The sequence below is a fragment of the Microcaecilia unicolor genome, chromosome 6 (genome assembly GCF_901765095.1).
Source record: "Microcaecilia unicolor chromosome 6, aMicUni1.1, whole genome shotgun sequence".
NCBI classification, from domain to species: domain Eukaryota; kingdom Metazoa; phylum Chordata; class Amphibia; order Gymnophiona; family Siphonopidae; genus Microcaecilia; species Microcaecilia unicolor.
This window is the reverse complement of record NC_044036.1, coordinates 7,046,062-7,070,794: the sequence shown is the minus strand read 5'-3', so window position 1 is coordinate 7,070,794 and position 24,733 is coordinate 7,046,062. Positions and strand designations below refer to the sequence as shown.

At 47.6% G+C, this 24,733-nt stretch overlaps 1 protein-coding gene across 1 annotated transcript in view; it reads right to left on the bottom strand.

Annotated features, from left to right (window-relative positions):
- Positions 1-2,379: 2,379 nt before the first annotated feature.
- HECTD3 (HECT domain E3 ubiquitin protein ligase 3) overlaps positions 2,380-24,733 on the bottom strand; it is a 48,778-nt gene continuing 26,424 nt past the window's right edge. Inside the window, exons 11-21 of the mRNA XM_030205975.1 lie at positions 23,768-23,820; positions 19,952-20,016; positions 15,630-15,733; positions 15,068-15,187; positions 14,495-14,584; positions 11,536-11,742; positions 10,830-10,959; positions 7,518-7,592; positions 6,932-7,013; positions 6,587-6,658; positions 2,380-4,323 (exon numbers count right to left, since the gene is read on the bottom strand). Coding sequence (XP_030061835.1) covers positions 4,239-4,323; positions 6,587-6,658; positions 6,932-7,013; positions 7,518-7,592; positions 10,830-10,959; positions 11,536-11,742; positions 14,495-14,584; positions 15,068-15,187; positions 15,630-15,733; positions 19,952-20,016; positions 23,768-23,820 — 1,083 coding nt within the window. The 3' untranslated portion in view covers positions 2,380-4,238. The remainder of the gene's footprint in view (positions 4,324-6,586; positions 6,659-6,931; positions 7,014-7,517; positions 7,593-10,829; positions 10,960-11,535; positions 11,743-14,494; positions 14,585-15,067; positions 15,188-15,629; positions 15,734-19,951; positions 20,017-23,767; positions 23,821-24,733) is intronic.

The following is a 24,733-nucleotide window of genomic DNA, read 5'->3' as shown; positions in this document are numbered from 1 at the left end:
GGGGCATGTTTTGGGTGGGATATGGGCGACACCAAAAGACGCTTTTTTTGCAATAATGAAGCAATACAAAAATGTCTAAGGCCAAAATTAAATATATATTCTTCACATGTGTTGAAAGGTTCACTTAAATATGGAGGAAAAAGGTCTCAAATGGCCAATTTGCCCACATACATGAATAAATCATAAGGCATATCTCAGGCTAAACTCATCATTGACCTAAAAAAACTTTAATTTGAAGGAGGTTTTTTTAGGTTGAGGATGAGTTTAGCCTGAGATATGCCTTATGATTTATTAACGTATATGGGCAAATTGGCAATTTATTATTACTATTAACATTTGTATAGCGCTACTAGATGCACGCAGCGCTGAACACCTGACATAGAGAGACAGTCCCTGCTCAATAGCGCTTACAATCTAAAAAGTAATACAGACAAGGGCGATGTCAATTAAGGTAATTAAGACAATTAAGACAAGACAATTAAGGGCGAGGGAAGTACTGGGTGAGAAGGAACAAGGGGAGGGCAATTGAGTAGTGGCTAGGAGCCAAAAGCAGTGGTGAAAAGGTGGGTTTTCAGCATAGATTTGAAAACAGGTAGAGATGGAGCTAGACGTACAGGCTCAGGAAGTCTATTCCAGGCATAAGGTGCTGCGAGGGAAAAGGAACGAAGCCTGGAGTTAGCAGTGGAGGAGAAGGGGGACAACAAGAGAGATTTGTCCAGTGAGTGGAGTTCATGGGGAGGAATGCAGGGAGAGATGAGACCTTTTTCCTCCATATTTAAGTGAACCTCTCAACACATGTGAAGAATATATATATAATTGCAGTCATTCCATTGCGGTGTACACGAGTAATATCTGCAATTCAGGTTTTCTAGTTTGAAGTAATTTAAAGCCAAAATTAAGCCATTTTTGGCTAGATCTAAGTGCCCAAAATGACCACTGGAGGGATTAAGGCATAACCTCCCCCCTTTTACTCCCCCAGTGGTCACTGACTCCCTCCCAGTACCCTAAGACGTGACAGTGATGGTACATACCAGCCTCTGTGACAGCTTCAGATACGATGTCCTAGAGCAGAAAGCAGGTCCCAGGAGTAGCCTAGTGGTCGATGCAGTAGATTGTAGAGAAGGAGACTGAGGGCCATACTCCACTCTACCTGGTACGCTTGTGGTGGAATGTGACAGCCCTCCAAAAAACATTAAATACCTACTATACCTACATATAGGTGACACCTACACGCTTGAGGGCTACTGCAGTAGTAGACAGTAAGGTTCAGTAGGTTTTTCTCTATTCCTGGAGGGCTCACCATACAATATAAGGGGGTTACTACTACTACTACTTAACATTTCTAAAGCGCTACTAGGGTTACGCAGCGCTGTACAGTTTCACAAAAAGGACAGTCCCTGCTCAAAGGAGCTTACAATCTAAAGGACAAAATGTCAAGTTGGGGCAGTCTAGATTTCCTGAATAGAGGTAAAGTGGTTAGGTGCCGAAGAGGTGGGCTTTGAGCAAGGATTTGAAGATGGGCAGGGAGGGGGCTTGGCGTATGGTTCAGGGAGTTTATTCCAAGCATAGGGTGAGGCGAGGCAGAAAGGGCGGTTATGATGAGATGTGCACCACTCGATTTTTGGACGTTTGTAGTAAAACAACCAAAATTGGATTTAGACATTTTATCGAAAATGCCCCTCTGTATGGGTTAAATGTAGAGTATCATTTACTATCCAAACAGAAATCTAACGTGAATTCAGTTGACTGAAAACAACTGAACAAAGAACATTAATTGTCGAGGGCTTGGCCCTACGAAATTCACTTCCTGCAGGTCAACGGGAAATTATTAGTTAACTGGAATTTGAAGGTCATTTTAAAAAATGTGGCTCTTGATAAAGCTATTACTGTCAGAGCTATTCTAGACTCAACAAAATTATTTAGATGTGACAGTTCTACGACGATATAATTCTGAAACTGACATTTCACAAAACACCTGTGGGGAAACTGAAGAAAAACGTTGCACCCAGAGCTAGTACCTGCTGACATCTGGGATATAAGAGACCTTGCACTGAATGAATGTCTTCTTTTATCTGTTTATTTTGATTGGAAATGTTTCTCATTTAGTAAAGAATTTCAAAATATACATAGCCATAAGATGCAGAGAAAATGCACCTTACAAAGGTAATTACAAAACTTAATAAATCGAAAAAGTACACAGGTGCTGTAGCCCACATTACTGAAGCCCAAAACATTTAGGGACCTTTTTACCATGTCTCGGTACAGCTCCCACGGTGTTGGCACACACCAATCAGGCACAACCACAAGGCTACTGCAGGAGCCTGGCAGTCGTGCCCTGCCCCCTCGGCGCCCCATTTCTGATGCGCTGTTCTTTTTGTCATTTTCTTTGCTGGGGTGGTAATCGGGCAGCGCTGAACGCTGCCTGGTTATCACTGGGTTAGTGCGGGGGCTCTTGCAGTAAGCACTCCCCCGGGAAATGGCTGCGTGGCAAGCGGTTAAGTTGTCGCATGCCCATTTTCCTTTAAAACAAAAGGCCTTCTACCTGCTGCGGTAAAAGGGGGCGTTGGCCTGCGGCAAACCCACGTGCTGACACCACTGCAGGCCCCCTTCATCTATGACAAGCAAAATTATTTTAAACCTATACTAAGAGTATTCAATTAAAAAGAGCATCTCTAACCCCCACCCTTGAAATTAATCTAGGAACTTTTAGTATTATCCGAAAACATTTCTAATTGTGTAGGATCAAAGAAGACGGAACTCTTCCCTTACCAGCCCATCAAACACTTGCATGGGAACCGTAAAAAGAAAACGTCTTCCACAGCAAGCGTACGAGCTTCTAATCCAAGAAAACGCTTCCTTCGCAGTTGAGTGGACGTAGCCACATCGGGGGAAGATCTGAATTCTTGGACCAGAATATTAAGAACCTTTATTTTAAAATAAAACTTTCAGAACCGAAAGTTTATGCTTCTCTGTAGAGAATGTAAGAAAGACGGTTGCCCTGGTTTTGACGTCATCATTAGAACTTTGAAGGAAATCATTCAAATCTAAACTAGCTCCAGCTAAGGAGTCAAGAGCCACCGTCAACAGGGTTCTCTCCACGGAAGCGTTGGGAAATACAATAGATTGGAAATGATCCCAATATCTCCAATTATCATTCCGGTTTCTAGTCTTGTTCCCCTTGTATTGTGATTTTTCAATGAATATTGTGGTGGTGGTGAAGGGGTTCTTTGTGATATATAATTATTTTCCTTTATAATTCTTTACAGTATTCTTTGGATGGCCAAACTGATGGAATTCTTGGTAAATGAACAATTACAATCTTTTCTTCAATCCTTTAATGTTTCACATTATACACATGGTTTCAGATCTAGACATAGTACTGAAATGTTGCTCCTGGTTCTCTCCAGGACTGTGGACCTGGGAAACACTGGAGAAATAAGGTCCTGATATCATAAGATAGGTGTGAATCATTTTATTATTATCATTTTACTGGCATGCTATCTTCTTTCTGCTTTTTATTTAAGGGGGTGTTTTATAAAGGTGCGCACTAAAAATTCACATGAGCTAAACACTAAGATACCCATAGGAATATAATGAGCATCTTAGCGTTCAGACAACGCTGAATAAAAACACTAGCGTACCTTTGTAAAAGGGGCCCTTAATTTGTTCAATTATTAATTTTGGCATCTGCTTAGAACCTGAATGAACCTCCAAGTACAGCGAAATATAAAAGCTTAAATGAAATGAAATTAGCATCTGTGGACCAGAAGTAGCCACAAGCCAGGCTGAGGCTGTGGGACGGAGGTTTACATGCAGAACCGGCCAGGGCTGGGGGAGTGGGGCTGGGAGATTTATGCACAAGCTGTTCTGGATTTTTAATGGCACCAATCTTTTGAGAAACCTATGACATCAGTTCTGAACTGTGGTTCCAGTAGCCATATTGGTGCAGGAGAAAACTGGAAGTTTTTGCAGTGGCAAAGCCTTGTACGATAGCAACATGGAAAGGTGGGACAGAGACAGCCTGCATCTGTGGTTCAGCAAGGCCTGTGACAGCTAGAGAGCACTGTGACCCCATGTGGGGGTATCAAGAGAGGGAAAGCTGTGACAGGAAGAGGCTGGACAGATTCACTCTAATTAAATTATAAGGCAATACCAAGGTTTCAGAGTTTAATGCACACACAACCCTGGCTCTTAGGGACCACGAGACGGCCCATCCGTCACATTCCATGCACGATCCTTTACTCTTCCCACGGGCTCATGTCTGTATCTATGGCCACACAGTTATACGCTGCATAACGCAATTTCTCCTCACAGATCTTTGCACTGGAAAAGAAAGAAAGAGGTGTTAATGAGGTGATGTGGGCAGTAGGTCAGTCTCTAGATTGAGGTTGTTGTGCCAGGTTTGGAGTGGTCAGAAGACAAAATGCAGGTGGGATATAGTGAACCCAGAGGTGCTTCCCCAGCGCTGCCACTTCACAACTGTTGGGGAGGGGGGGGGGGCCAAGGCACAACCAAGCAGAACCTCACAAAAAGTTGTGGGGGGGGGGGGGCAGAGGGAGGGACCCAGACCCCAGAGTTTACACCCCCAGGCCAAAAAGGACCAGCACATTCAGTCAACATCCTTGGCCACCTTTAAATCTAGACTGAAAGCCCACCTCTTTAACGTTGCTTTTGACTCGTAACCACTTGTAACCACTCGCCTCCACCTACCCTCCTCTCCTCCTTCCTCTACACATTAATTGATTTGATTTGCTTACTTTATTTTTTTGTCTATTAGATTGTAAGCTCTTTGAGCAGGGACTGTCTTTCTTCTATGTTTGTGCAGTGCTGCGTACGCCTTGTAGCGCTATAGAAATGCTAAATAGTAGTAGAAATAACTACCTTCCGCAAATCTCTGAAGACATAGTTCTTCAACAAAGCCTACAATGAGAACCGATAACTGATAACCTCACTAATTTAACTCAACAACCCACTCAGTTATGAAAATCCACTTCTATAACTACCCTAAGGAGTGGATCCTAAGGAGCTTAGACGAGATTGGGTGGCAAAGCCGGTGGCGGGAAACAGAGATGGTGCTGGGCAGACTTATACGGTCTGTGCCAGAGCCGGTTGTGGGAGGAGGGGATAGTGCTGGGCAGACTTATACGGTCTGTGCCAGAGCCGGTGGTGGGAGGCGGGGATAGTGCTGGGCAGACTTATATGGTCTGTGCCAGAGCCGGTGGTGGGAGGCGGGGATAGTGCCCTGAAAAGGACAGGTACAAATCAAGGTAAGTTATACACAAAAAGTAGCACATATGAGTTTATCTTGTTGGGCAGACTGGATGGACCATGCAGGTCTTTTTTCTGCCGTCATCTACTATGTTACTATGTTACTAATCACTCCCTTCCTTCTTCTCTCTTCCCTACTTATTCATTGCACAATACGAACTGTATCTGATACCTTGTAATGACATTGTTAATCAAAATTATGTAAGCCACATTGAGCCTGCAAATAGGTGGGAAAATGTGGGATACAAATGCAATAAATAAAAATAATAATAGTCGCAGCCCAACAACTCAAGCTCAAGATTGGGAGGCGGGGCTGGTGTTTGGGTGGTGGGGCTAGTGTTGGGCAAGACTTCTACGGTCTGTGCCCTGAAAAGGACAGGTACAAATCAAGGTAAGGTATACACAAGAAGTAGCACATATGAGTTTATCTTGTTGGGCAGACTGGATGGACCATGCAGGTCTTTTTCTGCCGTCATCTACTATGTTACTATCAAGCTCATTTTCAAAGCACTTAGCCTCCCAAAGTGCTTTGAAAATATGCCTCTATGTAACTCAAGCTCAAAGCCTGTTGCTGCTACTGTTGTTGTTTTTTTTTTTTTTTTTTTAAACAATGGGGCCAATACCCGCACACCCCAAAACATAGTTTGTCCCATTTACAAATTCATCTGCTGGAGTCTGAGAAATACTGGCTGGTTCAGGGCTGCACAGGTCCCTTATAGGGTGATATTGCAGTTTTAGTAGCTTTAGTCTTTATCTGCTGGTAGAAGAACGCAAACCCATTTGTCCGGACATGGTTTGGAGGGACAAGGAATGCATCTTATTGGTTCTGACTACTTAAAGACTTGCACACTTTCTTGATTCAGAACAAACCCTACATTGGACTACGAGTTTGTAGAAGTGGAAGTAATTGGCGGAGAAATTCTGGTCCTAGCTGGTCCCATCCCATAACCCTGTAAATCCAGATCAGTGTTTCCCCAAGTCCAGTCCTGGAGTAGCCCTTGCCAGTCAGGTTTTCAGGATATCCACAATGAATATGCATGAACTTGATTTGCATATGCTGCCTTGACTGGACTTGGGAAACACTGATCTAGATGGAACAGGAAACATGTGTCCCTGATGTCCCCCCCCCCACCCCCCCCCCCCCCGAGAGAAATCGGAGCTCTTTGAAGACCCACATCCCCAGGGATTAACACGAACGTAATACGGTCAAGGTGAAAGGTAAAAAAAAGAAGACAAGGGCTCAGCAGGGCACAGGGTGGAAAAACAAGGGCAGCCACATTGTCCCTTGGTATGGAAGCTGCAGCCCTGCCCCACTTACCTTGCATACTTGGGCAGGAAAAGAGTGCAAGAGCAGGTCGAGGATTCAGGTAATGCATCGGTGACTTCAGACCTTAGTTAAAAAAGAAAAAACGATGCTTAGTGTAGGGAAAGGAGGAGACTCCTCAAAGTAGAAAGGAGGCTACTGTATCTCAACATACAAAGGGAAGGGGAGGGGACACCGGCATACAACTGACAGCACTTCTTTCCTGGAAACCTCACACACGCTCGACTCAAGGCCTCACAACACAGAAGCTGGTCACACTGGAAGATGACTGCAAGTACTACAGGCTGCCCCTGCTCCCCCCCCCAGGTGGAATTTCAGAAAGAAGAGCCCCGTTCTTACCCGGATTTATCTGGGTAGACATATATAGGTGCTGGAAGACGACTTCTGCCTGTGATAAATCTGAGGAAACGACTGCGATCCTCTAAAAAGAAGAAGAAACGAAGAAAGGTTGAGTAATGCAGAGCAACGCATGCTGCAGGGCTCTACAGCGCCCCCTATACTATTCCAGTACTGAAATGCTAACAGAGCAGCAATGCAGAACTGGGAACAAAACTGATGGTAATTCAGGAAGTGACTGAAAAGCTCTACAACGCCCCCCCCCCCCCCCCCATACTATTTCAGTACTGAAATGCTAACAATGTACCTCACTCCTGCCCAGCAGCACCTCCTGCTATTTCAGTACTGTGACGACCCCCCCTCCCCCCAAGCTCTATCATTATGCCTCACTCTTTCCCCACAGCACCCCCTGCTCTTCCAGTACTGGAACCCCTGGACACAGCTGTAGACCTATCCTGGTCTCTGGTCCCGCTCTGGCAGCGAATGCAGATGTGCTTTGTGGAACCAGCTGCAGTGTCACCTGCCACTCTCCTCTCACGGAACATGGCTGAGGTAACAGAGCCAGACTGGGCCACAGCTCTGAGCTTACCGTTCGTGAAGTTGTTAAGCGCCTCCCAGAAATACTGCACCCTGGGGTCCGACTGCTCCAGTTCCTCAAACCGAGCTGGCGGAGAGTCAAAAAAACAGGGTAGTTAGACCTCCTTGCTCTGCCGTTTGTATGAAAAATCTTGAGTAGAGAGGTGTGGTAGCCTTGTTAGTCCACTTTTAAAGGTAATCAATAGCATTTCAGTGACAGTCTAACAGGATGGGGGTGGATAGGTGAGAGACAGGAAGAGGGACAGGGAGATATGCATGGAGACAGGAGGGTGACAAAGCAGTACAATTTTATGGTTTATAATGGGCTAGAAAACCCCAGATCTTTGTTAAATCCTGTCTGGTGGGTGTCAAAATATTTAATCATTCTGACTTCAAAGGTCTTACGTTCCTGTATTGTTTTAAAGTTCCCTTTCAGGATTCTTACCATGAAATCACTGGTACAGTGTTCTGGTTTTGTAAAGTGCTGCCCCACAGGTGTGACATCCTTATTGGTACTAGAATTTTTCATATGGTGTCTATGTAAATTAAATCTCTTATTTAGCATCTGACTTGTTTCTCCAATGTAGTATCCTTCGTTGCATTTTTTACACTGAATGATATATACCACACTGGAAGATGAGCACGTGAAAGATTCCTTAATGTTGAATATTTTTCCTTTGTGAATGACCGTGAGGTCCTGTGAAATGTTTTGGCATAGTTTGCAGCTGGATATATTGCAAGGATGTGTGCCATTCTTTTCTTTTTGAGTCTGTTTTGGGAGTTTACTTCTAATTAACTTGTGTTTTAAGTTGGGTGGCTGTCAGAAGGCCAGTACTGGTGGGGATGGGAATATCTCTTTCAGTAATTCATCCTCCTGGAGTAGAGGCTGTAGATCTTTTAAGATTTTTCTAAATTTTTCCAGATCTGGGTTGTATGTCACTATAAGGGGGATTCTGTCTGTGGCTTTTTTTTCTTTGTACTGTAGCAGATTCTCCCTGGGTGTTTTGAGGGAGGAGGCAATATTCTTGGAGATTATTTTGGGGTTGTAGCCTTCTGTTTGAAGGAAGCAGTCAGGATTTCAAGGTGTCTGTCTCTCTCCCTTGGGTCAGAGCAGATACGGTGGTATCTTGTGGCTTGGCTGTAAATAATGGATCTTTTTGTATGTGAAGGGTGGAAGCTGGAGTTGTGGAGGTACAAAGGCTGCTACATTGGAGAAACAAGTCAGATGCTAAAGAAGAGATTTAATTTACATAGACATCGTATGAAAAATGCTAGTACCAATAAGTATGTCACCCCTGTGGGGCAGCATAGCTGCCGAGAGGGGGGGTAGGGGGGACAAAATTTCCCGGGCCAGGGCCTCCAAGGGGGGCCCGGTGCCGCTGTCCCACCTGCCCTCCGTCGTCGACCATCTGCCACCGGGCTGGGCCCCCTGCATTGAAATCACAGCGCCTCTCACCGCCATGTGAAAGCACTGCAGGCAGCAGGGCAGCAGATCGCCTCCCTTCAGGCCTCCTTCCCTCCCTGTATCCCGCCCTCGTCTGACGTAACTTCCGCGAGGGTGGGACACAAGGAGGGAAGGAGGGCCGAAGGGAGGCGATCTGCTGCCCTACTGCCTGCAGCGCTGTGATTTAAATGCAGGGGGGCCCGGCCCTGCCCCGGGCCCGGCCCAGTCTCTTGGCGGCCCTGAGGGGCAGCACTTTATAAAACCAGAACACTGTACCAGTGATTTCATGGTAAGAATCCTGAAAGGGAACTTTAAAACAATACAGGAACGTAAGACCTTTGAAGTCAGAATGATTAAGTATTTTGACACCCACCAGACAGGACTTAACAAAGATTTGGGTTTTCTAGCCCATTATAAACCAAAAAATTGTACTGCTTTGTCACCCTCCTATCTCCATGCATATCTCCCTGTCCCTCTTCCTATCTCTCACCTATCCACCCCCACCCTGTTAGACTGTCAATGAAATGCTTTGATGTTTCACTTATATATACTGTCATCTACCAACATTTGCTTATCTCCGATCTGACGAAGAAGGGCAACCTTCGAAAGCTAATCAAGAAATGTATTATGTCCAATAAAAAAGGTATCATCTTATTTTCTTTTCCATGTTTTATTTTATTTCTATTGATTACCTATGAAAAATCTGTAACATGATAATCACTCACTGCCGTGGTCCAAGCCCGGCATCAGGGGGCTGGCTCTGTGCTCAGCTCCTCTGATCACATTTTTGTCTACTGCCTCAGGTTATGCTGAAGTGCAAGGGACACATCTGAGGTCCCCCCTCGATAGGTCTGGTTAGCTGTCCATGTGGGAGTTTGTGCAGGTAATGGGATGTACCTGCTGTAAAATGTTTAGCACTGCCAATTATTACCCCACCCCCCAAGAGAGAGACCAAAGGTTTGGCACTGCTAAAACATTACCCCCCTTTCGGGACAGAGACAAGAGGCTCCGCATGGCCAAAAACCTACCCCCTTCCCCTTCTCTCGACACAGAGAACTGCTAAAACATTACTAATCCCCCATCTCCACCTCTAGATGCTCAGCACTACTAAAGCAGTTTGGCAGTTTTTCAGTTATGCTACCTTCAAACTCTCCAAAATGCTGCAGCTCGTAAACACCATTCAGTATCCCCCTCTGAATTAGTTTCAAATCCTCGTCTCACCTTTCACTGCCTTCACTCGGGTACTCCCTCTTACCTTGCTTGTGCTGTCTCACCTTACACCCCTTCTCGTTCTCTTTGCTCCCTCGATAGTCAGAGGTCGGCTCTTCCTTCTAGGGAGGCACGCAGCTTTCGTTTTTCTAGCCCCTAAACTCCGGAATGATCTCCCTCCCTCTCTAAGGTCTGAACGCTCTTTCCCGAAACCCATTTATTTCACTTGGCCCTGGGTCCGCCACAGTAGGTTCTGTCTGCAGATTTACAACCTCGGCAGCTTTGGTCTTATGTTTTAAGCAATCGCTCCCCGTTGTGCCTGTTGTCTGTCTATGGCTTTGCCAGTTCTTGAATGATTGTTCTTGCCCTTCTGTCATTCATGGAGTTCCTTTTCTTGTCAATTTTTTTATGTTAATGTTTTTAAACTTCTGTAAACATCCTTGTCCTGTTTTACATTAAAGGAGGTATATTAAACTTTTACATTAGCCCCACCCCCCAGACAGAAACTGAGGCTTCGCACTGCTAAAATACTGCCTATCCCACTCCCACTGCTCCTGAGGCAGAGACCAGGTGGTTTAACATTTCCAAACAGGAATCACTTCCACGGAAGTTTAAAGTCCTACAGCCCAACTTAGACACCACCTGGAAATGAGCCCAGAAGGCACTACTTACTGAGTTTCTTCAGAGCCTCTACGGTGACCTCTGGGTCTCCAGAAACACTCTTCTCCAGCTCCTGCCAGGTTAAGAGGTCAAGCACCGCCTGAGGGACCACTCTCAGGAGCCCAGCTTGAATAGCGGCAATCTGGAGAAAGAGTGGATCAGATACTGAGAGATACAGGCAGCGGTACATCAGCGGCATGCCGAGGCCATGGCACGGGCAGCGGTCTCTGGTGCGGGCAAGCAGTACATCAGCAGAATACCAATGCCATGGTGCAGGCAGTGGTACGTCAGTGACATGCCGACACCATAGCACAGGCAGCCGTGCATCAGCAGCATGTCAACTCTGTGGAGCAGGCAGCATTACAATAGCAATATGCTGACACTGTGGAGTGGCAGCGGTACATTAGCAGAATGCATTAGCACAGGCAGCGGTAATTAGCAGCACGCCAGCGCCATGGAATGAGCAGCAGTACATTAGCAGTACACTGGCACCGTGGAATGGGCAGCGGCACATTAGCGACACACTGGCACCATGTCGAGCAGGGACTGTCTCTTCATCTTCAAGTGTACAGCGCTGCGTACATCTAGTAGCGCTATAGAAATGATAAGTAGTAGTGCATTAGCAGCACGCCAGCGCCATGGAATGGGCAGCACGCCATGGCACAGACAGCAGTTGATAAGCAACACTGACGCTGTGGCATGGGCAGTGGTACGTTACCTGCTCCTTACTTTCCTCCAGTCTGGCTTTCTGAACCAGGTGAATGAACTCCTTGCGATCTTCATAGCGAACGATAGTGCTGCTTCCATTGGGAATGAGTTCCACCAACCTCTGATCACTAAGCACAGTGGTGTAGGTTAACTCATTGCCAAATTTGAACTCAAAGGTGTCTTTGTCCATCACCTCCATCACCTCCAAGAGTTTCACCTGCCACAGAAGGACAATGTTAAAAAGAGTTCACCCCTGAATAACCCCACAAGGAGAGAGTTTGTGTGACAAACTTGCACAAGTAGATTAGGTGACAGACGACATTCTGCCCAAAACACTGTCACAAGACTTGTACGTAACATCTGATGATTTAATAAGGCATCACCACTCCTTTATCATGAGGTCCTTTTACAAAGGCGTGCTAGCGTTTTTAGCATCTGCTCGTATATTTCTATGGGCCTCACTAGCGTTTTGAGCGCGTTGATTAATGTGCCCTAAAACTGCTAGCGTGCCTTTGTAAAAGGATCCCTATATTGGCTTCCCATCAAAGCCAGGGTTGCCTTCAAATTATGTGTCTTTGCTTTCCCAGTTATCTGGCCTGACTATATGCTCCCTTTGATTGATCTCCCTACGTGTAATTCCATCCCTGGATCCAGAGAATTCCTAATTCTCCATCATCCTAATTGTAAAATGATTGTTGACAATCGTTCCTCTCTGCTGACTTCTCCTCTCATTGTACTAATTGGTGGAATCATCTTCCAAGGGCTGTTAGATCTGTACATGATTACAGTTGCTTTTGGAAATTATTAAAGGTACTCAATAGAAATCAAACAAAATAAAACATGGAAAAGAAAATAAGATGATACCTTTTTTTATTGGACATAACTTAATACATTTCTTGATTAGCTTTCGAAGGTTGCCCTTCTTCCTCAGATCGGAAATAAGCAAATGAGGTAGCAGATAGTATATATGAGAGAAACATCAAAGCATTACTTTGACAGTCTGACAGAGTGGGAGGGTGGGGGTATGCATGGGGACTCACAACTACTTCCACTTTAACAATGATATCTATCTGCAAATAATGGGCACTGCGATGGGCACCAGGACAGCACCCCAATATGCCAACCTTTTTATGGCTGAGCTGGAAGAGACATTTCTGAATACACACCAGACCAAACCTCTAAAATACTACCGGTACATCGATGACATTTTTATGATTTGGACGGAGGGTGAAGAAACTCTGAAACAATTTTATTCTGCCTTCAATACATACCATCCTACAATCAGATTCAAAATTGACTACTCCCCAGAAAAAGTCAATTTTTGGGACACCACGGTCTCAATCAGTGATGGCTGTATACAAACATCTATATACAAGAAACCCACAGAAAGATGCAGCTACCTCCACAACTCCAGCTTCCATCCTTCACATACAAAAAGATCCATCATTTACAGCCAAGCCACAAGATACCACCGTATCTGCTCTGACCCAGGGGACAGAGACAGACACCTTAAAAGCCTGACTGCATCCTTCAAACAGAAAGGCTACAACCCCAAAATAATCTCCAAGAATATTGCCTCCTCCCTCAAAACACCCAGGGAGAATCTGCTACAGTACAAGGAGAAAAAATCCCCCTTGTAGTGACATACAATCCAGAGCTGGAAAAACTGAGGAAAATCATAAGAGATCTACAACCTATACTCCAGGAGGATGAATTACTGAAAGAGATATTCCCATCCCCACCAGTACTGGCCTTCCGACAGCCACCCAACTTAAAACACAAGCTAATCAGAAGTAAACTTCCATCACAGACTGAAAAGGAACAGAAGGGCACACTTCCCTGTAATTTATCCAGTTGCAAACTATGCCAAAACATTTCACAAGACCCCACAGTCATCCACAAAGGAAAGATATTCAACATAAAGGGATCTTTCACTTGCTCATCTTCCAATGTGGTATATATCATTCAGTGTAAAAAATGTAACGAAGGATGCTATATTGGAGAAACAGGCCAGATGCTTAAGACAAGATTCAATCTGCACAGACATCACATGAAAATAGCCGGTGCCAGTCAAGCCACCACCCCTGTGGGCCAACGCTTTACAAGACCAGAACACTGCACCAGTGATTTCACAGTAAGAATACTGAAAGGTAATTTTAAAACAATACAGGAACGTAAGACCTTTGAAATAAGAATGATTGAATATTTTGACACACAACAAACAGGACTTAATAAGGATCTGGGTTTTCTAACTCATTATAAACCATAAAGCTGTATTTCTCTGTTTATTTCTCTGTTTATTACCCTCCTCTCACTTACCAACACCCATTCTGTTAGAAGATCAATGAAATGCTTTGATGTCCCCATGCATACCCCCACCCTCCCAGACTGTCAAAGTAATGCTTGGATGTCTCACTCATATATACTATCTGCTACCACATTTGCTTATTTCCGATCTGACGAAGAAGGGCAACCTTCGAAAGCTAATCAAGAAATGTATTAAGTTATGTCCAATAAAAAAGGTATCATCTTATTTTCTTTTCCATGTTTTATTTTGTTTGATTTCTATTGATAACCTTTAAGAGTGGATTAACACGGCTACCACACCTCTCTACTTAAGATGGAAATTATTAAAAACTTTTCAAAAAGTTCCAGCAGCAAGCTAATGGAAGTCAGGAATAACCACTTTTATGCAAAATGCTGTTTCAAACTTTATTCTGTATAACTACTTCTAATCTAGATTGTAAGCTCCTTTGAGCAGGGACTGTCCTTCTTTGTTAATTGTACAGCGCTGCGCAACCCGGGTAGCGCTTTAGAAATGTTAAGCAGTAGTAGTAGTAGCTGTGACGGCATCGCGGAAACACTTCTGCTTTCACATCCGAGATACCAGACAAAATGCTGTATGTCAGGCAGTAAGGTGCCTCCAGTTACAAAGGACCACTGAGAGCGAAGCGGAGAGTTTCACTGACCAGTACAGAATCCACCGCAGTAAAGTCTTTACTCCAGGTAACCGTCTCCCCTGTCAGCTGCTTCCACACAAAAGCTGGGAGCGCCAGGACCTGAGGGAAACCAGGAAGCATTCAAGATTAAACCAAGACACACGGATTACAGCAGTTTCCCAAGTCCAGTCCTGGAGCACCCCTTGCCAGTCGGCTTTTCAGGAGATCCACAATGAATATGCATGAACTTCATTTGCATATACTGGGGGCAATGTATGCAAATCAACTTCCTGCATATTCACTGTGGATATCCTGAAAACCCGACTGGCAAGGGGCAACTCCAGGCAGAGCCTGGGAATCACTGGATTACAGGGACAGTCAGTCCCTCTGCGGGTCTCTCCTAGTCTCATCCCTCTTACTAGAAAGGAGCCAGCCTACAACTCACGAAATTGAAAAACTCTTAAGAACATAAAAATAACTTGAAAGTAAGAAGAAAATGAAAGTGCTCTGGAAGATCTTTCTAGGTGAAACGCTGGCTTCTCTGATAGTCATAGGTGGTACCAGCTGTGTCTTCCTGCTTAAGGACTTGATCATGGCACTCACCAGGAATTCCTTGCCTCTCAGCGCTGCCCCCATCAGCTGCCCGATCCACTCGTACCTGGCAAAGTCCCGGCAGGATGGGTTGGGCACATACATATCCCGACCCTCTCCTGTGCTGTTACCCTGAAAAAAAGTCAACAGGTAAAACCCTTCAAGAGGTACTTCACAGGATGGGAGAACAAGAGTCACCAGGAGGGGAAGGAGGGAGCAGTCTCAGGGTCTGAAGGAGGAAGGAGCAGTCTCAGAGTCTCCAAGAAGAGGGGGAAGTCTCACAGTCTGCAGGAGGAGGAGAAGGGAGCAGTCAACAGTCTGCAGCAGGAGAAGGAGGTGGCAGTCTCAGAGTCTGAAGGATGAGGACGAGGATGGGGCAGTCTCAAAGTCTGCAGGGGGAGGAAGACGGAGCAGTCTCAGAGTCTGCACTTTGAGTCTCTATACAGGTTCCATCACATGATACCATATTAACCCCTGAAGCAACACATACAGCGACATGGCTTCTTGCAGCGACGCAGAGAACCTGCAGGATTAACGATGCATAGTGAGGCGCAGGGCGAGCAAAGTGTACTACCTGGTTGGATGTTCGGATGAAGAACAGTAAAGGCACTGGGCTATCGGCTGAGCTGGGACACAACTCCTCAGAGATGTCAGCTAAGCTGTCCCGAAATCCGCCACCTTACAATGCACACAGAAAAAAAAAAAAGGGTTATTAGTCCCAGCATTGCCACTTACTCACTGTGCAAACTTTGGCGGGTAATTAACTTCTCTGTTTTTCCTCCTGCAGGTGTAGGACACTGGCACACAAACGACTAAGCTACCAGGCTTTCAACCTAGAAGCGTTTCTCACCATTAGAATGAATAGATATGATACAGTAGATCCCCCCCTCCCCCACATGCTTCCATGATACAAGGAGGGGGCCCTAACACTTTGCCCCACAGAAAACCTTTCAGTCACGGTGAACCGTCATTCTAGCCACCGGGGCTTTTAATTCTCCCCCTCCCCAGTTACTGTCCATGAGACCCTTCCCAGCCCAGTGCACCACACTGGCCTGAAGGTGGTGCTACAGTGCAAGAGCCAAGAGACCCCACTCCCTCCCAGCAGAAGCTGCTTCAGCCCAGTTCCCAGCCCTGCAGGGTTGGATTCATTGGGGGGGGGGGGGGGGGGGGGGAGTCTCAGAGCAAGCTCAGTAAACACAGGGCTCAATATTCAGCCAGTCGCGATGAACATTTTGCTCATTGCCAACGATGTTACTCCAGGATATTCAAAGCCAGCAGTGTGCGAGCTTCGGCTTTGAATATCCGGTTATTTTTAAGACACAGCCGCTTAAGCTGACATTCTTTACTTAAGTGGCTGTGGGTTACTACGTAAAAACAGGAGAGACTTTTATGCCGTCCCATTTTAAGCGCTAAATCTGGCTGCTAAGGACCGAATATCAGCACAAGTGACTGAGTGCTGACTCCGCCCCTGAAACGCTCCCAAGATAGCCGGCTCTGATTCAGCGCCAACTGCGATATTCATCAGCATTTTAAGTGCCGCTGAAACTTAGTAACATAGTAGATGACGGCAGAAAAAGACCTGCACGGTCCATCCAGTCTGCCCAAGATAAACTCATATCTTGAATTTGTACCTGTCTCCTTCAGGGCACAGACCGTACAAGTCCGCCCAGCAGTATTTCCCGCCTCCCAACCACCAGTCCCATCCCCCACCACCAGCTCCGGCACAGACCGTACAAGTCTGCCCTCCCCTATCCTCGCCTCCCAACCACCAACCCCTCTTCCCCCCACCTGCTCTGCCACCCAATTTCGGCTAAGCTTCTGAGGATCCATTCCTACTGCACAGGATTCCTCTATGCATATCCCACGCATGTTTGAATTCCGTTACCGTTTTCATCTCCACCACCTCCCGCGGGAGGGCATTCCAAGCATCCACCACCCTCTCCGTGAAAAAATACTTCCTGACATCTTTTTTGAGTCTGCCCCCCTTCAATCTCATGTCATGTCCTCTCGTTCTACCGCCTTCCCATCTCCGGAAAAGATTTGTTTGTGGATTAATACCTTTCAAATATTTGAACGTCTGTATCATATCACCCCTGTTCCTCCTTTCCTCCAGGGTGTACATGTTCAGGTCACTTAGTGGCTAGCCCCAACCAAGTGATTTAACCTGTCTGCGGCCAGCTAAATTGCTTTGACTAGCAGGGCCCAGAATTTTTTAGTTTCAATAATTTTAGTTTCAATAATATTTATTGATGGTACAACAGACTTAACGAGCAACAATTACACCTTCAAGGTAAGTATAACCATCAAAGTTTTAACTTCCCTAACAATTTTTGTCTTTGAGAGAAGAAGTAAAAGGATTAGGTACAACGTTTACACTGGCTGATCCCTGCCATCTTGTTTTCTCCTGCGCGGTTTTGGGTTCCCTCCTTCCGCTGGACCTTAGTGGACATTTTCAAGCTCTGGAAGGTCAGTGGATCTTCTTGACACTTGGGGTGTTCACCGACACTTATGTCACCTTTTCACGGGTTTTGCGAAGATTTTAATGCTGCTTGGGGCAAGATATTAGCTCAGGGGCCTCAGAGCTCCGTTCTGCGGCGTCCTCCTCTTAGCCCAGCATCATGTGACCCTCCAGAATTTTTAATTGTATACTTCTTTGTTCTAAAGTAAAATTCTTCACATTTACAGATAAGTCACACATGGGTCATGTGCTTTAGTAAATAAAATAAAATTGAAAGCAGAATGTAGGTTACAAAACCAAAGCATTAACAAATGGAATAGTTAAGACTCTCTAGTTGAGAGGAGATCCCTCCCCTACAGGACCTCACCCCAAGAGCGCTAGCAGCACACGAGGCTTACAGACAAGTGGGGTAACCCATTTTTCACACCTGAGGTGGTTGGCCCAGTTGTCCATGAGGCAGTGGCGTACCAAGGGGGGGCGGTGGGGGCGGTCCGCCCCGGGTGCACGCCGCTGGGGGGTGCCACGGCACGTGCCTGCTCCGAGTTCGCTGAACTTCGTCGCTCGTTCACTGCAGCTCCCTCTGCCTCGGAACAGGTTACTTCCTGTTCCGGGGCAGAGGGAGCTGCAGCGAAGCGAACGAAGTTTAGCGGAGGAGCAGGCGTGCACTGCGGCACCCCCCCCCCCCAGCGGCATGCACCCGGGGGGGGTGTCATTTCGCCGGAGGGGGGGCGCATCAGCGCTGCGCCCCAGGTGCCATCCAGGCCAGGAACGCCACTGCCGTGAGGACAGTGGGGAGAGCTCGTTCAATCACACGCAAAAATCTGTGAAATGCACTTAGTCCACTTGTCCATGATAAATATTGATGTCTTGATGCGCTAGATCCAAAAAGCAAAACCGAGGGTTAGCCCACTTGTCTGTAAGAACATCTACATGACTGTGGACAAACGTTGCACTGCCTCGACTGTTAGGTTCCCGCTCCCCTCCCAGTATACCCAGTGCCTCCAGAAGCTCTGCTACACAGCACTGTGGGAGACCGATGGACCGTGCAGGTCTTTTTCTGCCGTCATCTACTATGTTACTATGTAAGGGAGCGGCTTCTCCTGTGCAACTCGGCACAAGGCGGGAAGTTATGAGTCAACATTTTTTTTTATTGATGACAATGCAAAAGAAATACATCCAATTATATGAATACAGATAGACTGAAAGTACACATATACTCCTTAAAACAAAATGGTACAATCCCTCATCAAACTTTTAACATTTTAACCCATCTTCTCCCCTCTGTTTTGTGTTTAATATTTCAATAGTTTTTACTGAAGAACAAAAAATAAACCACCAATTCAACTGTTTTATGAAAACACTAGCCGTTAAGCCCGTAAAAACGGGCGAGATTTCCAGCTACCCTCCTCGCCGCCACTCCCTCCCCCCTCCGTGCCGGGCCCCCTGCACTGACCTGACAGTGCCTCTCACCTCCGTGTGAAAGTGTTGCAGGCAGCAGCAGATCGATCTGCTGCTGTCTGAAGCGCTTCCACACGGAGGTGAGAGGTGCTGTCAGGTCAGTGCATGGGGCCCGATGCGGAGGAGGGCGGGAACGGTGGCAGGGATGGGGGGGGAGGGTGGAGGTTGGTGTGCGCGATGTTCGTTTCCAGGCGGCAGCGTCCGACAGTGACTCCGACTCGGTTTCCTTCTCTGTTCCGCCCTCTGACATCATCACGTGTTGACGCGAGGGCGGGACAGAGAGGGAAGTCTGTACTGCGCATTTGCAGGTGAGTCGGTCACTTGCTGTTTATATGTTTGATTTGAGTAATTCCTCATTTTTGTACACTTCTTCTACCTTGTCATCAGGCTTTTATATTTCTCCCCCTCCCCCTCCTTCTCTAACTATCCTTCAGTTTGATTGATGATTGTCAAAAGTAGGACAATTAACCCTTAGCTTGCACAGAAATCTTGAAAGTCAGACTACTGACATCATCAGCCTTTTTCGGGAACACATCAAGCCCCCCCCCCCCTTTCCCTTCCCCTATTCCTTTTCCCCTCTCCCATCCTATTAATCCTTCCCCACCCTTCGTGTTGTAAGTCCCGTTCCTTCCCCTTCCCTAATCCTCCCAATACTCCCCTCTCTGTTCTCCCCCAAGGCGGGAAGTTAAAGTGAACCCCAGCCATTGGGTTGGCCATGACGTGCCATGCTGCATGTAGCTTCAGATCCCTCATGGGGTCCCCCATCCTCAACGTCCTAAAACGTACAGAGACTGGAGTACAACAAGGAGATATTCCGGGGTCACAGCCACGGGCTGGCTCCTAGTTACACTGTAGCTGAGAGCCCCAGATGTGGTACAGGGCCAGGGTTGCCAAAATCACACATGGGTTTACGAAAACATCGAACACCTAGCGCGTACATTACAGGCCGACGTGTAGCGGACCCCGGGGCAGACTCTCACCTTGATCAATGATGCCCTCCGCGATGAATTTACATTCCCACCACTGGTCATAGCCCCCTGGCCACCTGAAAGACAGAAGGAACAGGCGAGTTGACAGACCCTAGTTAGAATCACCGCACCACAGCACACGTCCCCCGTACCCCAGACTGAGAACCTAAAACGTGCACCTCATTCCACTGCTATTCTTCTACCTAGACCCTAAAGCTGTATGCAGACTCAGTCTCCCTGCCAAAAAGTGTCTGTGCTGGGGGGGATCCAGGAGGATGTGGAGGGATAAGGGACTCAGTCGTGTATCTAAGCACACACACAGTGCCGAAGAAAAATCTTCACACGCTTGGACACTTTTCACATTCTGCTGTCTCAAAACCCACCTCTTCAATGTCGCCTTTGGCACCTAACCATCATACCTCTATTCAGGAAACCTGGACTGCCCCTACTTGACATTTCGCCCTTCAGATTGTAAGCTCCTTGGAGCAGGGACTGTCCTTTATGTCAATTTATGTTAATCTGTACAGCGCTGAGTAACCCTAGTAGCGCTCTAGAAATGTTAAGTAGTAGTAGTAGTAAAAAACAGGAGTTTGCTTCATGGATTTACAAAAGATACTCTACACTTTCAAAGTGAAAGGACAATCACAAAAACTAACATAAGAAACCAACGTGAGGGTAGTGTGAAACAGGGGGAACAGATGCTTAGCTTTGCAAATAGTGTTGGGGGTGAGGGTAAACACCCCAAACGAGGGATGGGGGAGGATGGAAATGGTTGGTAGGGGAAGGTTTTAACTTGGCCCCTTCAGTTCAGAGAGTTGTGAGAGCAGCTTGGACCTCCGCATATCTGGAGATTTCTGTTCCCATGGAAAGGGAACCTATTGAGTTAATGTTCAACGTAATTCAAGCACCAAAAACAACTCCTGGCTGGTTAAATGATACAGACGTTCAAATATTTGAAAGGTATTAATCCGCAAACGAACCTTTTCTGGAGATGGGAAGGTGGTAGAATGAGAGGACATGAAATGAGATTGAAGGGGGGCAGACTTAAGAAAAATGTCAGGAAGTATTTGTTCACGGAGAGAGTGGTGGATGCTTGGAATGCCCTCCCACGGGAGGTGGTGGAAATGAAAACAGTAACGGAATTCAAACATGCGTGGGATAAGCATAAAGGAATCCTGTGCAGAAGGAATGGATCCTCAGGAGCTTAGTCAAGATCGGGAGGCGGGACTGGTGGTTGGGAGGCGGGGATAGTGCTGGGCAGACTTATATGGTCTGTGCCAGAGCCGGTGGTGGGAAGCGGGACTGGTGGTTGGGAGGCAGGGATAGTGCTGGGCAGACTTATACAATCTGTGCCAGAGCCGGTGGTGGGAGGCGGGGATAGTGCTGGGCAGACTTATACGGTCTGTGCCAGAGCCGGTGGTGGGAGGCGGGGCTGGTGGTTGGGAGGCAGGGAAAATGCTGGGCAGACTTATACGGTCTGTGCCAGAGCTGATGGTGGGAGGCGGGGCTGGTGGTTGGAAGGCGGGGATAGTGCTGGGCAGACTTATACGGTCTGTGCCAGAGCCGGTGGTGGGAGGCGGGGCTGGTGGTTGGGAGGCAGGGAAAATGCTGGGCAGACTTATACGGTCTGTGCCAGAGCCAATGGTGGGAGGCGGGACTGGAGGTTGGGAGGCAGGGATAGTGCTGGGCAGACTTATACGGTCTGTGCCAGAGCCGGTGGTGGGAGACAGGGATAGTGCTGGGCAGACTTATACGGTCTGTGCCAGAGCCGGTGGTGGGAGGCGGGGATAGTGCTGGGCAGACTTATACGGTCTGTGCCAGAGCTGGTGGTTGGGAGGCGGGGCTGGTGGTTGGAAGGCGGGGATAGTGCTGGGCAGACTTACACGGTCTGTGCCAGAGCCGGTGGTTGGGAGGTGGGGCTGGTGGTTGGGAGGCAGGGAAAATGCTGGGCAGACTTATACGGTCTGTGCCAGAGCCAGTGGTGGGAGGCGGGACTGGTGGTTGGGAGGCAGGGATAGTGCTGGGCAGACTTATACAATCTGTGCCAGAGCCGGTGGTGGGAGGCGGGGATAGTGCTGGGCAGACTTATACGGTCTGTGCCAGAGCCGGTGGTGGGAGGCGGGGCTGGTGGTTGGGAGGCAGGGAAAATGCTGGGCAGACTTATACGGTCTGTGCCAGAGCTGATGGTGGGAGGCGGGGCTGGTGGTTGGAAGGCGGGGATAGTGCTGGGCAGACTTATACGGTCTGTGCCAGAGCCGGTGGTGGGAGGCGGGGCTGGTGGTTGGGAGGCAGGGAAAATGCTGGGCAGACTTATACGGTCTGTGCCAGAGCCAGTGGTGGGAGGCAGGACTGGAGGTTGGGAGGCAGGGATAGTGCTGGGCAGACTTATACGGTCTGTGCCAGAGCCGGTGGTGGGAGACAGGGATAGTGCTGGGCAGACTTATACGGTCTGTGCCAGAGCCGGTGGTGGGAGGCAGGGATAGTGCTGGGCAGACTTATACGGTCTGTGCCAGAGCTGGTGGTTGGGAGGCGGGGCTGGTGGTTGGGAGGCGGGGATAGTGCTGGGCAGACTTATACGGTCTGTGCCAGAGCCGGTGGTGGGAGGCGGGGATAGTGCTGGGCAGACTTATACGGTCTGTGCCAGAGCCGGTGGTGGGAGGCGGGGATAGTGCTGGGCAGACTTATACGGTCTGTGCCCTGAAAAGGACAGGTACAAATCAAGGTAAGGTATACACAAAAAGTAGCACATGTGAGTTTATCTTGTTGGGCAGACTGGATGGACCATGCAGGTCCTTTTCTGCCGTCATTTACTACGTTACTATGTAAAGGAATAAAGCAGAACTGGTGAAATCTCCTTCCAGTGATTTCCATTTATTAACTTTGTATACTATATTTGCTGACTTGCAGACCAAAGAGGTTTACAATCTAAAAATTACAACGTAAAACAGAAAGGAACTACAATAATAAATAGGAAAGAAAGGTACAATTAAACTAAGTAAAAGAGAGGAAAAAAATTCCCACTGAATTTAGGACAAAAACTCTCCATCTGCCATGAAAGCACGGTGAAAAAGCCAAGTCTTAAGGTCAATTTCTGAATTCTTTTAGAGAAGATTCAGCACGAAGGGTTAAGGGCATTGAGTTCCAGAGAACAGGGGCAGTGAAGTAAAACGTTCGGTGTCTAGTACTTTCTAAAATTGCTTGTTTAGGGCTTCGGAGGATGAGGCGATGGTCATTAAGGGAGAGTAGGGATGACAGGTAACCAGGAAGGCCAATCCGAAGGGTCTTAAAGGTGAGAAGTAATCATTTAAAGACAATTCTTTGATCTACAGGAAGCCAGTGGTGTTGCATGAGCTGTACAACATGCATGGAAAAGAAGTCGGATGAAAGTATTCTGGAGAGTTACCCAACAAATTAAGCCCAGTCCCTCATCCAAATGATCCATACACTTCCCAGAGACCACCATTTCCTCATATTATCCCCAGCATAATCAGAGCTGGTATTCTGACTTGGGTCCAGGACATTTTGCATTTGGGATACCTGAGCCCCCACCCTTTACTCATCTGGCCACCATGCCCAATCTGAAAAAGTTTCCAAGGGCTTATGTGCCTTTCTCTCTCCTCCTTAACCTGCTGCCATCGCCTTTCAGCAAAGGTGTCGACCTGGGGAAGAGGAGACTAAATTTACAGAGTGAACCGAAGACCCTTCCACATGACGCTGTACAAGTCGGCCCCATTAAGGGCTTCATAAACATCATTTGGCTGGGAAGGGGGGTGGCTGTTAGCCATGTGACTCAGCTTGTGGCCGGGGTCTCAAAACTATTGTACATACCTGTAATCCAAAGCCTTCTCATACTTATCGGATGGCTTCAGTCCCTCATATACCTGGAAGGCAAACAGAGACTGTCAGGGGCTGGAAAGGAATAGGAAGGGAAGCCCTTCTCATGGTACCACACTGAAGGACAGAGCAGGGGCGTAGCCAGCCTTCCGTGGGAGAGGGGTCCGAGCCCGGGGGGAGGGGGCACATTTTAGCCCTCCCCCCGGCGCCGCCCCCCTCGGCGCCGACATTGCCGCCCCCCCCCGCCGCCTACCTTTACTTTTGCTGGCGGGGGATCCCACTCCCCGCCAGCCGACGTCTTCTTCTTAGTCGCTTCCCGCTCTTCAATTTGTTTGCTGACGTCCTGCACGTTGTACGTGCAGGACGTCAGACTCAGAGAACAGAACTGTTCTCTGAGTCTGACGTCCTGCACGTATAATTACGTGCAGGACGTCAGCAAACAAATTGAAGTGCAGGAAGGACTGAGAAGACGTCGGCTGGCGGGGAGTGGGATCCCCCGCCAGCAAAAGTAAAGGTAGGCGGCGGCGGGGGCGGGTTCGCCGGGAGGGGGGTCCTGGGGTGAATCTGCGGGGGCCCCGGCCCCCTCAGGCCCCACGTAGCTACGCCACTGGGACAGAGACGAGTGGACGTCCAGGGAGGATCAAGGGGAACAAGAGAGAGGCAGCATAATGGCTGTGGGGACAAGACAGTGAGAAGTGAGAGAGAAAGGACACAAAAATGTGGGGAACAGAAAGCAAGAAGCCAGAATGGACCCAGGGGCAGGGGAGGAGAGAGAGAGTGAGAGCAGGCCCTGGAATTGAGCAGGACAGATAGAAAGTAATCGCAGAGAGAAAGGGGAGTGCAGGCCCCAGGAGACATAGCAGATAGTCACACGGGATGGACAAATAGCGAGGGATCATATGAAAAAGAGAGCTTAAGACTGGGAAGAGCCACAGAGAGACAGGAATAAAGAAAGAACCG